General features: G+C 69.8%; 1 protein-coding gene across 1 annotated transcript in view; it reads right to left on the bottom strand.

Annotated features, from left to right (window-relative positions):
* LOC141981967 (SCO-spondin-like) overlaps positions 1-13,348 on the bottom strand; it is a 122,936-nt gene that overhangs the window by 89,507 nt on the left and 20,081 nt on the right. The window contains exons 21-30 of the mRNA XM_074943582.1: positions 12,207-12,341; positions 11,463-11,665; positions 10,620-10,747; positions 9,194-9,303; positions 8,561-8,710; positions 5,195-5,288; positions 4,276-4,676; positions 3,510-3,740; positions 2,887-3,075; positions 125-361 (exon numbers count right to left, since the gene is read on the bottom strand). Of these exons, the coding sequence (XP_074799683.1) occupies positions 125-361; positions 2,887-3,075; positions 3,510-3,740; positions 4,276-4,676; positions 5,195-5,288; positions 8,561-8,710; positions 9,194-9,303; positions 10,620-10,747; positions 11,463-11,665; positions 12,207-12,341 (1,878 nt within the window). The remainder of the gene's footprint in view (positions 1-124; positions 362-2,886; positions 3,076-3,509; positions 3,741-4,275; positions 4,677-5,194; positions 5,289-8,560; positions 8,711-9,193; positions 9,304-10,619; positions 10,748-11,462; positions 11,666-12,206; positions 12,342-13,348) is intronic.

Raw genomic sequence — 13,348 nt, 5'->3', positions numbered from 1 at the left:
AGCAATCCTGCAGGGGGTCACAGGGGCCCCGGGGCGGGGAGGCTAGGGACAAGGCGAGGAGAGGAGGAAAGGCCCCGGGGGCGCGGGCTGGGTCGGGCGGGGCTGGAGCCGGCGCTGGGCTCACCGCAGTTGTCGGTGCTCTCGTCGGACTGGTCCCGGCACTGGGGGATGCCGTCGCACAGCTGCCCGTAGGGGATGCACTCGGCGCTGACGGCGCACGTGTGCTGGTCCAGGCCGCAGGTCCGGTTGCACACCAGCTCGTCGCTGCCGTCCAGGCAGTCGGCCTCGTCGTCGCACACCCAGCCGCGCGGCGTGCACTCCCCGCTGCCGCAGCGGAACTCGTAGCGGCCACACGGGGGCGCTGTGAGGGGAGACCGCGGGAGCCCTCAGGGCTCGGTCCTGCAGGGGGGAGGGGCTTCCTACAGGGAGACCCCGGGGAGAGGACCCAGCGGCAGCCTCGTCCCCTGCTCACTGCCCACGACAGCGCCAACGCCTCGATCCTAGCAGGGGTCGCTGTGGGGAGCAGGGCGGGTTGCCGCCTGTGGGGGGGGCTCCCGGCGGGGGTCGCTGTGGGGAGCAGGGTGGGGTGCCGGCTGTGGGGCGGCTCCCGGCAGGGGTTGCTGTGGGGAGCAGGGCGGGGTGCCAGCTGTGGGGGGAGCTCCCAGCAGGGGGCGCTGTGGGGAGCAGGGTGCGGTGCCAGCTGTGGGGGGGCTCCCGGCAGGGGTTGCTGTGGGGAGCAGGGCAGGGTGCCGGCTGTGGGGGGGCTCCCGGCAGGGGGCGCTGTAGGGAGCAGGGTGCGGTGCCGGCTGTGGGGGGGCTCCCGGCAGGGGTCGCTTTGGGGAGCAGGGCAGGGTGCCGGCTGGCGGGAGGGCTCCCGGCGGGGGGCGCTGTGGGGAGCAGGGCGGGGTGCTGGCTGTGGGGCGGCTCCCGGCAGGGGTCGCTTTGGGGAGCAGGGCGGGGTGCTGGTTGTGGGGGGGCTCCCGGCAGGGGGCGCTGTGGGGAGCAGGGCGGGGTGCCGGCTGTGGGGGGGCTCCCGGCGGGGGGCGCTGTGGGGAGCAGGGCGGGGTGCCGGCTGTGGGGCGGCTCCCGGCAGGGGTTGCTTTGGGGAGCAGGGCGGGGTGCCGGCTGGGGGGAGGCTCCCGGCGGGGGGTGCTGTGGGGAGCAGGGCGGGGTGCCGGCTGTGGGGGGCTCCCGGCAGGGGTCGCTTTGGGGAGCAGGGCGGGGCGCCGGCTGTGGGGCGGCTCCCGGCGGGGGTCGCTTTGGGGAGCAGGGCGGGGCGCCGGCTGTGGGAGGGCTCCCGGCGGGGGTCGCTTTGGGGAGCAGGGCGGGGTGCCGGCTGTGGGAGGGCTCCCGGCAGGGGTCGCTTTGGGGAGCAGGGCGGGGTGCCGGCTGTGGGAGGGCTCCCGGCGGGGGTCGCTTTGGGGAGCAGGGCGGGGTGCCGGCTGTGGGGCGGCTCCCGGCAGGGGTCGCTTTGGGGAGCAGGGCGGGGTGCCGGCTGTGGGGGGGCTCCCGGCGGGGGGCGCTGTGGGGAGCAGGGCGGTGTGCCGGCTGTGGGGGGGCTCCCGGCGGGGGGCGCTGTGGGGAGCAGGGTGCGGCGCCGGCTGTGGGGGGGCTCCCGGCGGGGGTCGCTGTGGGGAGCAGGGCGGGGTGCCGGCTGTGGGGCGGCTCCCGGCAGGGGTCGCTTTGGGAAGCAGGGCGGGGTGCTGACTGTGGGAGGGCTCCCAGCAGGGTCGCTTTGGGGAGCAGGGCGGGGTGCCGGCTGTGGGGCGGCTCCCGGCAGGGGTCGCTTTGGGGAGCAGGGCGGGGTGCCGGCTGCGGGGGGGCTCCCGGCGGGGGGCGCTTTGGGGAGCAGGGCGGGGTGCCGGCTGCGGGGGGGCTCCCGGCAGGGGTCGCTTTGGGGAGCAGGGCGGGGTGCCGGCTGTGGGGGGGCTCCCGGCGGGGGGCGCTGTGGGGAGCAGGGTGCGGCGCCGGCTGTGGGGGGGCTCCCAGCGGGGGTCGCTGTGGGGAGCAGGGCGGGGTGCCGGCTGTGGGGCGGCTCCCGGCAGGGGTCGCTTTGGGAAGCAGGGCGGGGTGCTGGCTGTGGGAGGGCTCCCGGCGGGGGTCGCTTTGGGGAGCAGGGCGGGGTGCCGGCTGTGGGGCGGCTCCCGGCAGGGGTCGCTTTGGGGAGCAGGGCGGGGTGCCGGCTGCGGGGGGGCTCCCGGCGGGGGGCGCTGTGGGGAGCAGGGCGGGGTGCCGGCTGTGGGGGGGCTCCCGGCGGGGGGCGCTGTGGGGAGCAGGGTGCGGCGCTGGCTGTGGGGGGGCTCCCGGCGGGGGTCGCTGTGGGGAGCAGGGCGGGGTGCCGGCTGTGGGGCGGCTCCCGGCAGGGGTCGCTTTGGGAAGCAGGGCGGGGTGCTGGCTGTGGGAGGGCTCCCGGCGGGGGTCGCTTTGGGGAGCAGGGCGGGGTGCCGGCTGTGGGGCGGCTCCCGGCGGGGGTCGCTTTGGGGAGCAGGGCGGGGTGCCGGCTGTGGGGGGGCTCCCGGCAGGGGGCGCTGTGGGGAGCAGGGTGGGGTGCCGGCTGTGGGGGGGCTCCCGGCAGGGGGCGCTGTGGGGAGCAGGGCGGGGTGCCGGCTGTGGGGGGGCTCCCGGCAGGGGGCGCTGTGAGGAGCAGGGTGGGGTGCCGGCTGTGGGGGGGCTCCCGGCGGGGGTCGCTGTGGGGAGCAGGGCGGGGTGCCGGCTGTGGGGGGGCTCCCGGCGGGGGGCGCTGTGGGGAGCAGGGTGGGGCGCTGGCTGTGGGGGGGCTCCCGGCGGGGGGCACAGTGGGGAGCGGGGAGGAGCTGTGCCCCACTGCTGCTGACTGGCCAGAGTGCGGAAGCCGCAGCCCCCCCGCAGCGGCCCCTGGCCACTCACCGGCGGTGCGGTTGGCCGGCGGCAGGCGAGTCGCGGGCAGCGCCGTGGGCAGGGTGACGGGCAGGGGGCACCGAGCTGGGCTCTCGTCAGAGCCGTCCCTGCAGTCCCAGGCTCCGTCGCACACCCGCGTCCGGCTGACACAGGAACCGTCCGGGCACGGCAGCTGCCCCGGGGCACAGGTCACCCGGCCTGAAGGGGGAGAATTCGGAGATGGGCTGCCCGGCCACACGCGGCCACCCAGCCGAGGGCAGCTCCCAGCTCAGGCCCCAGGGCAGGGGGAGGCGCATTGGTGGGCGGGTTGGCCGCTCTCGCTGCTGCCCGCACTCGGCTCCCCAGGGGCATCCAGGCTCCCGGGCCGTCAGCCTGGCCCCTCAGGAGCACGGCATTCGTTCCAGGGCCTGCCCGGCGGCATGGCGGGGCTCTGAGGGGAGGAGGCGGGTGGCCATCCCGGCCGTGGCGAAGGGGTGGCTGGCCGTGGAGGACGGTCCCGGCAGGGTGGCGGGGCGAGGCCGGGCCTGGCAAGGCGGTGGTCGCCCCTGGGTGGTGGGTGGCCCCAGCACAGCAGAGGGGGAAGCCAGCGTGGGGGGAGAGGAGCCGCGCGGGGTGGTGGACCAGCAGCTCACCTGGGCAGAAGGCCTCATCGGTGCCAGCCGGGCAGTCCCTCTTCCCATCGCACACCAGGGCCGGCGGGAGGCACAGCGCGTCCGGGCACTGGAAGTCGCCGGGGGGGCACACGCACTCCCGCTCGTCGCTGAAGTCCCCGCAGTCGTCGTGCCCGTCGCAGCGATGCAGATAGGGCAGGCACCGCCCTGCTGCACAGCTGAACTCCCCGGCCCCGCAGGAGGGGCCGCAGCCTGCCGGGGCCAGCCGGGGTCAGACTCTCCTCCCACCGGGCAGCCCCGGCAGCGTGGGCGAGGCATGGTCCACATCCCCCCCCAGGCTCCTCGGGGAACGGCCCATGTCCGGCAACCTGGCACTCAGCTACCAGGAGAAGGGCCCAAGCTCCCCCGGGGGGTCTCCACAGGGAGCGGGCACTCAGCTACCAGGAGCCGGTGGCACCGACAGGAGGGTGCAGGCCCCACGCTCTGCCGCGGGATCATCCCGTCACTCACCATGCAGGGTCTGCTCCGCCTTCCGCTCCGGCAGCCCCACAGTGAATCGCCCGCCAGGGCCCCCTACTCTGAGCCACGCGTGCAGAGGGGGCAGGGCTGGGATCTCTGCCTGGGGCTCTCCAGAGGGGCACAGCCGGGGCGTCACCTCACCTCGTAGGCCCCAGCACACGGCCGGCGCCGTCACACGGGCTCTAGGGCTGGCTCGGTAGCCCACCGGCCAGGTGGGTGGCCCTGCCCGGCCCCTCACTAGCCCTGCCGCCCATGGCCCGTCACTCACCAGCCTCATCGGACTCGTCGGCGAAGCCACAGTCCAGCTCCCCGTCGCAGACGTGTGCCCGGGGGATGCAGCGCCCGTTGGCGCAGCGGAACTCCTGCTGGGCGCAGCCGGGCGCCGGGCAGCCGCGCTCGTCCGAGTGGTCCAGGCAGTCGGCGGTGCCGTCGCAGCGGTACCCCCAGGCCACGCACTGCCCGCTGGTGCACCGGAACTGGTGTGGGGCACAGCTGGGCACGCAGAACTCGTCCGAGCCGTCCCCGCAGTCGTCCTCGTTGTCGCAGACCCAGGCGCTGGGCACGCAGCGCCCGCCCGTGCGGCAGGCGAACTGCGCCTCGGGGCAGCGGGGCGGGGCCACGCAGGGTTCTGCGGGGGCATCGCACTGCCACAGCCCCGCCTCGCACGTGCTGCGGGCCGAGGGAGGGCGGGCGTCAGGGCCTCGCCGGGCAGGGACGCCACGGAGCGGGAGCAAAGCAAAGCTCCTGAGTGATGTCTGTCTGCCCGTCTGTCTGTTGGGGGAGCTGCCTCCCCGGGAGGGGGGGATGCTGCGGGTTGGGGAAGGCAGCGCCCAGAGAGTCCACTCTAGCCTGGGGAGGGCTCTTTGGGGTCTGCTGGGACCTGGCCATCCCCTCGCCGCAGCTCCACCGGCGGGGGCGACTCGACACAGGGCACAGCTCCCAGCTGGCAGGAGGGTATGGCCGCCCTTCAACTACCCCTGGGCAAGCTGCCCTTAGCCTCTCCTGGCTGTCACCTCAGGGCATGGGGCTGGCAGGGAGCCCCCTGGGCTGTGGGAAAGCCCCCCGGATGGGCAGAGCACGCGCCTCGAGGGGAGCTCCGAGGGCGCTCGGCGGAGGCAGGGTCGGAAGATGGGTGGGAGGGAGCCAGCACAGGGGAGACAGCGCACAGGGCACTAGCCTGAACTCACCAGTTCTTGCACTCCTGCTTCACCACAGCGCCCGCCGGGAACGAGATGCCCTCCCAGTAACAGGGGCACTCGGCGGGGTCGATGCAGCTGCCATCTGCCGGGGCAAGCGGGAGAGCGATGCAGTCCAGGCCCTGGAGATCCCCCACTTTACCGCGGCCGACCCCAGGGCCCTCGGGGACTCAGGGCCCCACACCCAGCCGGGAGGGCTGCAGGGGAGCACTGGGACGGACAGCCTTCCCCCCACCCTGTTCCCGAGCAGCCAGTTCTGGCGGGTGAGAGCCCATCCCCAGCGCGCTCCGAGCGGGCAGCGGTGTCTCCACGCTCTCACCCACAGCCTGCTTCTGAACTAGGGTGGAGTGAGGGGCATCCTGGCTCCAGGGCCGGCACAGTGTGGCACCGAGGGGCACCGGCGGTGAAAGGCAGCATCCCTCAGACCTGCCGGGATGCTGTGTATGAGAAAGGTGACCACCTCTATGTCACAGAGTCCCGGGCCATGGTCTGGAACTGCTGCCTACGAAGCCAGTCAGGACTCTGGGGAAGTCTCCTTTCTGTGAGCAGACTGTCTGCAGGAAGCGGGACTGTTCTTAATGTTTCCTCTGAATATTGTGGGGGTGCCTCAGTTTCCCCTAGGCAGTTCTTACGTATCTAAGTGGTGGGGTAAGGGTGCATGATCATTGCAGAGCCCTAGAGAGCAGGTGTGTGCAGGGGTCTGGACACAGAGAATGGCCGACACCCTGTTTCCTGGCAACTGATGGCCTGGGTCCTTCCCCCTGCAAGGTGAGAGCTAAAGGGTTGGAGAACAAAGGAATCCGGTGCCCTCCTGGCCCGGGAAAGGGACAAAGCCCAGAGGAGGAGGGGCTGGAGCGGGAGGCAGTTTGGGGCTGGCTGGGACATAGAGTGAAGTGCAGACAGGGTTGTCTGGCTCACTGCCCCCCAAAATGGACCCAGCTGAGGGGTCCTGTTCTCTGCACCTACAAGCGCGGTTTAGACCATGTTCGTGTCGTCTAATAAACCTTCTGTTTTACTGGCTGGCTGAGAGTCCCGTCTGACTGCGGAGTTGGGGGGCAGGACCCTCTGGCTTCCCCAGGGACCCCGCCTGAGCGGACTCGCTGTGGGAAGCACACGGAGGGGCAGAGGAGGCTGAATGCTCCGAGGTCAGACCCAGGAAGGTGGAGCCGGGGGAGCTGTGTGTCCTGCAGACAGGCTGCTCACAGAGAGGAGACTTCCCCAGAGTCCTGCCTGGCTTCATGGGGAGCAGTTCCAGAGTTCCAGGGACTCCGTGACACTCTGTCACTCAGATCTTGTACAAAGTGTATTACGTAAGGCATCACCGGATTCAGTCGGGGATCGGTCCTGCTTTGAGCAGGGGGTTGGACTAGAACCTCCTGAGGTCCCTTCCACCCCGATCTTCTCTGAGTCTATGAAAAGTTACGATTTGCTGAGGGCTGCATGTATCGGGGGCGTCAGGGAAGGCAGGACTATTGGCCGTGCATCAGTATCGCAAACCCCTGTTTGTTCCTGGGCGACACCCCCAGAGAGACTGACATGGGGCTAGCCAGCGAGGTGTTGGTGGCCCATTAAGGACACTCCACCCTCACAACGGGCCATCGGAGAAACTCATCCCGCCCAGCTGGCCTTTCCTGCGGATGTCTCAGACAGCCTGGGGTCAGCGGCCGCCCGTCAGCCAGCAAACCACGCAAGGACATGTGACCTAAGACTCCATCTTTTACCAGTAACTGTCCGTGCTCACGCGACCCTGGACTCCATCGCGGGCCAGTGACTTCCCCTGCACTGGGCTGTGACATCGCAGCTGGGCCCTTCCTGCTCTGGGCACTTGCAAAAGCCAGGCAGGGAGCCAGGGGCTGGGACGCTGAAGGGGGACTGTGGTTTGGGCTGCTTGTGGACCAACGTGGTGACACAAGAGCGAGTTGCTTTTCGTTACTGGCCCGGTGACTCTAACCCCGGCATAAACTACCACTTTTGGGGGTTGTCTCCCCATTTCTGGCAGCCTGCCCTGAGTAGGGCATGCTCAGTGTGGCCCATCCCAGGCCCCGAGTCACACCTGGGACAGGCTCCGTCTCCCCACACGCCAGCACGGGGCGCAGGGGCCGGAGACCTGCTGGAAACGGAGGCAGCCGTGGCACTCCCTTCCCGCCCCCAGCGCCCCCGTCCTGGCCCCAGCACCTCGTCCCCGCCCCCAGTGCCCTCGTCCCGCCCCCAGCGCCCCGTCCCCGCCCTGCCCGCAGCACCCCCGTCCCGCCCCCCAGCGCCCCATCCCCGCCCCGCAGTGCCCCATCCCCGCCCCCAGCACCCTGTCCCCGCCCTGCCCCGAGCGCCCCCTGTCCCTGCCCCCAGCGCCCCGTCCCCGCCCCCAGCACCCCCTTCACCGCCCCCAGCGCCCAGTCCCTGCCCTGCCCCCAGTGCCCCGCCTCCGTCCTGCCCCCAGAGCCCCCGGCCCCGCCCCCAGCGCCCCGTCCCCGCCCTGCCCCCAGCGCCCCCTGTCCCCGCCCTGCCCCCAGCGCCCCGTCCCCGCCCTGCCCGCAGCACCCCCGTCCCGCCCCCCAGCACCCCATCCTCGCCCCCCAGTGCCCCATCCCCGCCCCCAGCACCCTGTCCCCGCCCTGCCCCGAGCGCCCCCTGTCCCTGCCCCCAGCGCCCCGTCCCCGCCCCCAGCACCCCCTTCACCGCCCCCAGCACCCAGTCCCTGCCCTGCCCCCAGTGCCCCGCCTCCGTCCTGCCCCCAGAGCCCCCGTCCCCGCCCCCAGGGCCCCGTCCCCGCCCTGCCCCCAGCGCCCCCTGTCCCCGCCCTGCCCCCAGCGCCCCGTCCCCGCCCTGCCCCCAAGCCTCCAGTCACCCCAGCACCCCCTGTGATGTTATGAGTGCAATATAATATCTCACTGAAGGGTGACAGGGCCAGAAAGAGTTAATGAATTCCCAGACTGACCTGACCCATGGCCGAACTTTAAAGAGGGGTTAGGAAGAGATGGCAATGAACAGAGCTGTGAAATGCAGCCGGCATGATTAGAGGTAGAAGGGGAGATGTTTGCTCAGGTCTTGTGAGGTCAGCAAACAAGGCTTGTCTATGGCTCTGGCTGTGTGTGGACGGAGGCCGAGGCCGGCACTCTAAGGGAACTGCCTTGTGTGGACGTCTGAGTACCCAGGGAGGTAAGACAGAGGCTGGTTTGGGCTGGCTGGGTAAATCTAAGTAGCGGACTATCCTCCAGCTTTTGGAGTTTGTCTGCCCCCAGCACCCTCATCACCCCAGCGCCCCCGTCACCGCCCTGCCCCCAGCACCCCCAGCACCACCCTGCCCCCAGCCTCCAGTCACCCCAGCGCCCCGTCCCCGCCCTGCCCCCAGCAGCTCACCGTGCAGGACCCTGCCGTCAGGGCAGAAGCAGCCCTCCACGCAGGAGATGGCATCACAGTGCTCGGCGGGCTCCAGGCCGAAGTTCTTGCAGGTCTGGGGGCAGGCGGGGCCGCAGGCTTCGTACTCCAGCCCGTTATCGCACTGCATGGCTGGCAGGGAGACAGGGAGGCGGGGGTCACTGCCACCGGCCAGGCGCTGGCTCTCCAGGGGCTGAGGAGGCCTGGGAGCCAGGCTGTGGGGGCTGCATGCTGCTAACGGCCCCACCCCGGGGAAACAGAGCCCTCCCGCCTCCAGCCTGGCCTGGAAACCTGCAGCTGCCGCCGGCTGGGGCAGGGATGGGGGGAGAGGGCAAACCCGCAGGGCCTGGGCTCTGTGTCCCACGCCCCTCCAACTCCGTCCCGCCGCCCTCCAGCCCCGGACAGCTAGCCGGATTCCCGTGGCTGGACACGCTCTGCGATGGACCCCGCAGCTGTGGCAGGGGAGCAGACAGCCCTAGGGGGAGCCCCCGGCCCAAGGAGGCCTCCTGGCCCACACAGGAGCTCTGCCCATGACTGGCAGCCCCAGCCCCAGCCCCTCTCCAGGCTCAGCCCAGGGCTGTTGCTGCGGGGCCCTGGGGGCGGGGGGGCACTTACGGCACAGCTCCTGGCTCCTCCAGCGGACGTACACCCCGCGCTGGTTACACTCCTCGGCGTAGGCGGCGATGGCTGTGCACAGACACTCGCAGTCCCCCCCGGCGTCGCACCTGCCCACACACAGCGCCGCATCAGCCGCCGGCAGCCGGGGAGGGGCAGCCGACGGCCGGGCGGGCACCGCCCACAAGCCAGATGTGACCTGCCGTGGGGGATTCCTCTCCCTGTCCAGCCTGGCTCCCCTACTGACCGTGGAAGGTGAGGGGAACCCAGGCTCCATGCTCAGACCGGGGCTCCCCGAGGGCAGGGGGAAGCCAGCCTGGGCCCCTTCAGCCCGGAGCTCCCCCTGTGCACCGACCCCCCCCCCGGTGCACCAACCCCCCCCAGGGACACACAAATTCGGCCTCCTGCCCCTTCTCTAGAGGCCAGGCTGGCGCCACTCGCCGTGGGGGGGCTCTTGCTCCCTCCCTAGCATCCCTCACGCCAGCCCTGAGCCCCTCACGAGCGAGCGAGGAGATCCCCAGGGCTGTCGGGGCCAGCTGTAATGGTGAGCAGAGCCAGGGGAGGCCAGCACCCACTGCCCGGCTCTCACACCAAACCCTGCACAGACCACTGGCTGCAGGGAACGGCATGGGGCAGCCTTGCAGCCCTGCCGGCTGTGACGGAGTGGGAATTGCTCAGAATGTATGAATAGTGTGCGTGCCTCAGTTTCCCCTATGTGGTACTTGGGTAACTGGGTGGGGGAAAGGGTTGTTTACTCTTTGCAGAGCCCCAGAGGGCCAGGCTGCCTGGGGCCCACACCCCTGGACAGTCCGAGAAGACAATGACCATTGCAATTGCCCAGACATTTGGCTCCTAGCAACAAATGACCGTAGACAGAGGCCCTGTATGTGTGTGTCCGTGTGTCCAGCTGGAGGACAAAGGGCTGGGGAGGAGCCAGGTGGGGCTGTTAAGTGTGGGCTGCTGAGGCAGGGGAGCAGCTTCTGGACTGGGTCCAAAGAGGGGTCACAGCTCTGGGACCGACCCCGATGGACCATGCCGTAACTTTCTCTTCTCTATGGTAACCAAGGATTTTCTGTGCTGTGCCCAGACGTCCCTCCTGCAGTCACACGCTGGCCGAGAGTCACTGCGGAGTCAGAAAGTCGGGGTGCGTTGCTCCCTTTGGGGGTGCAAGTCTCCCTCCTGGGTCCAACCCAGTGGACTCGCTGAGGGGAACTCCGGGCGTGAAGCAGGGGGGCTGACGGCTCTGAGGTTTGGTCCCGGGAGGTGGGGAAGCTGAGGGGCAGATCCCCGTGACAGTGCGACCCTGAGGGGGCTGACACACAGAGGGGTCCGTGGGCCTCTGGGTTCATGACACCGCCCCTCACCAGCGCTCAGCGCCCAGGCCCCAGAGCCAGCCCCCCTGCCCAGCCCAGCCCCCGGCACCTACCCGCAGGCATCGAAGACACACCAGTCGTAGAACTGCTGGCAGGGCACCTCCTCGTGGCATGGGGCAAAGAGATGCTGCATCATGATGCTGCAGCGCTTCCGGGCCCAGGTCCCACGGTGAGCGTTCGCCTGGGAACCAGAGACGGGAATGTGAGCACCCCGAATCCCCAGCCACTGCAACACCCCTGCACCCCGAATTCCCAGCCACTGCAAAACCCCTGCATCCCAGCACCCCAAATTCCCAGCCACTGCAACACCCCTGCATCCCAGCACCCCGAATCCCCAGCCACTGCAACACCCCTGCACCCTGAATCCCCAGCCACTGCAACACCCCAGTACCCCGAATTCCCAGCCACTGCAACACCCCAGCACCCCGAATCCCCAGCCACTGCAACACCCCTGCATCCCAGCACCCCGAATCCCCAGCCACTGCAACACCCCTGCACCCCGAATTCCCAGCCACTGCAACACCCCTGCATCCCAGCACCCCGAATTCCCAGCCACTGCAACACCCCAGCACCCCGAATTCCCAGCCACTGCAACATCCCTGCATCCCAGCACCCTGAATTCCCAGCCACTGCAACACCCCTGCATCCCAGCACCCCAAATTCCCAGCCACTGCAACACCCCTGCACCCCGAATTCCCAGCCACTGCAACACCCCTGCACCCCGAATCCCCAGCCACTGCAACACCCCTGCACCCCCGCTGCAGCAGCATCCCAGCCTCCCGTCCACCCCCCCCCACACTCCAGCCATCAGCGCCCCAGCCTCCACCCGGCACAGCACCCGCCCCATTCCCCTCTCCTATGGGCGCAGGTTTCCTCTCCCCTGCCCGGGGACGTACGGTGCAGGGGTGCTCAAAGTCCTCGTTGTTGACCTCGGGGCACAGGAGGCTGACGCGCCAGGAGTTGCCGAACAGGTCGGAGGTGGGCTCCACGACACCCTGCCGGCTGGTGAAGTCATTCTCCGTGTCCCCATCGAAATTCCCGCACAGCCCCGCCACGCGGCCCTGGTACCGGGGATCCAGTTTCACGTACACCCGGGTGCCTGTGGGGGCAGAGGACAGTGGGCTCGGGGTTCTGCTGGGGGGAGGGATGGGAGCTCTCCATTCCCAGGAGCTCCATCTGGGGGGAGCCCCACCCCCTCCAGGACCCCCCCTCTCCCCCACCAGGCTCTGGGGGAAATTCAGCCTGACCCTAGTGTACCACCAGGATCTCACTGCAGCGGGGGAATGGCACCCAGCCCCAGCCTGTACGGCAAGGATAAGGATCAGTCCCCGGCAGAGAGATGCACCGGACAGAACAGGGCAGGGGGCAGCCCCATGGCTAGGGAGGTTTCTGACTCAGCGGGGCAGAGCCCTGGAGCACAGACTATAAGGAGCGACCCTGCCCCGGGCCACAGGGCAGATCAGATGGAACAAGTTCGTGTTCTCACTGATTTCCAGGAGTCACAGAAGGGCAGCGGGGCCCAGGTGACAGCCCATGAGGCCATCAGGGAAACAAGCCATGTGCTTCCCATGTCCCACCTGGCAAGGCCCCGCCCCCTTGGCCTGGCAGGGCCCCGCCCCCTCGGCCTGGCAGGGCCTCACCTCCGTCCCAGAGCACGCTCAGCCCCAGCTGGGAGATGAGGATGAGGAAGACGCCAGCTCGCTCCAGGGTCAGGCCATTCCCGCTGTAGGTCTTTGGGGGCCGCACTGAGACGCCGTTCACTGTCACGTCCTTTCCTGGCCACAGGTAGAAAAATCAGAGCGTAGAGGGACAGTCAGTGTCTGGGGAGCTCCCCTTCCCAGCCGCAGGGCCCTGCACAGCACACAGCCTGGGAAACACAGCACAGTGCAGAACGACCAGGGCACCCCGCCACCCCACGAGGCAATGCAACGCCGTGCCATGCAACACACCACACCACACCTCCCTGCAGTGCAATGCAAGGTAAGGCACCAACCCGTGATGCCACGCACCCCCCTGCGATTCAATATACTGCACCATTCGATGCTGCAACTCACCACGTCGCACTGCCCTGCGATGCAGTGCAACGCCCCGCCCCGGGATGCAATACCACGTAACACCCCACACCGCGACAGAATGCCATGCACCGCACGGCGCTTCCACATAATGTCGCGCACCCCACTGTGATGCAAAGGAATGCACCGCATCAGACTGCGATGCACCGCACCGCACTGCAATACAAGACCCCACGCACCGCGTGGAGATGCAATACGCTGTCATGCACCACACCGCAGTGCTGCCAGCCTGCCATGCAATGAAATGCAACCCCACCCAATTCAACTGCGATGGCTCTGCTAACCAGGGAACTTACAACTCCCCTCCCCTCCCTCCTCAGCACACACCCCCTTGCTCCTGGCCAGGCCGGGGGGCAGTGTCCCGATTTGAGCCAGGCCAGGAGGCGGTTGGAAGCAGCGCCCGCGTGGCTCCTGAAAGAGGCCTTAGCTGGACGCACAGAAGCAGAGCTGTCTGCAGAGCCGCGTGGGGCGCAGGCTGGGGCTGCCAGCCAGCGGGTGCAGGTCCGCGTGGGACTTTGGGGGAGCAGCAGCGGCTGGGCAGGGAGCCCGCGCAGAGGGGCCCCGATGAGAGACACGAACTCAGCCTGGCCTGGGAACCCGCAAGCTCCTACTTGCTGGACAGACTGGCTGGAGAGCCTGGCTCTGGCCTGGCCTGCTCAGGGGCCAGCCGGGAACCCCTAGTGCTCACTTCTCCGGGAACGGTTCGCAGC

Source organism: Natator depressus, chromosome 2, assembly GCF_965152275.1.
Source record: "Natator depressus isolate rNatDep1 chromosome 2, rNatDep2.hap1, whole genome shotgun sequence".
In the NCBI taxonomy this organism is placed as follows: domain Eukaryota; kingdom Metazoa; phylum Chordata; order Testudines; family Cheloniidae; genus Natator; species Natator depressus.
Note: the sequence above shows the minus strand (reverse complement) of the source record. Positions and strands in the feature narration are given on the sequence as shown.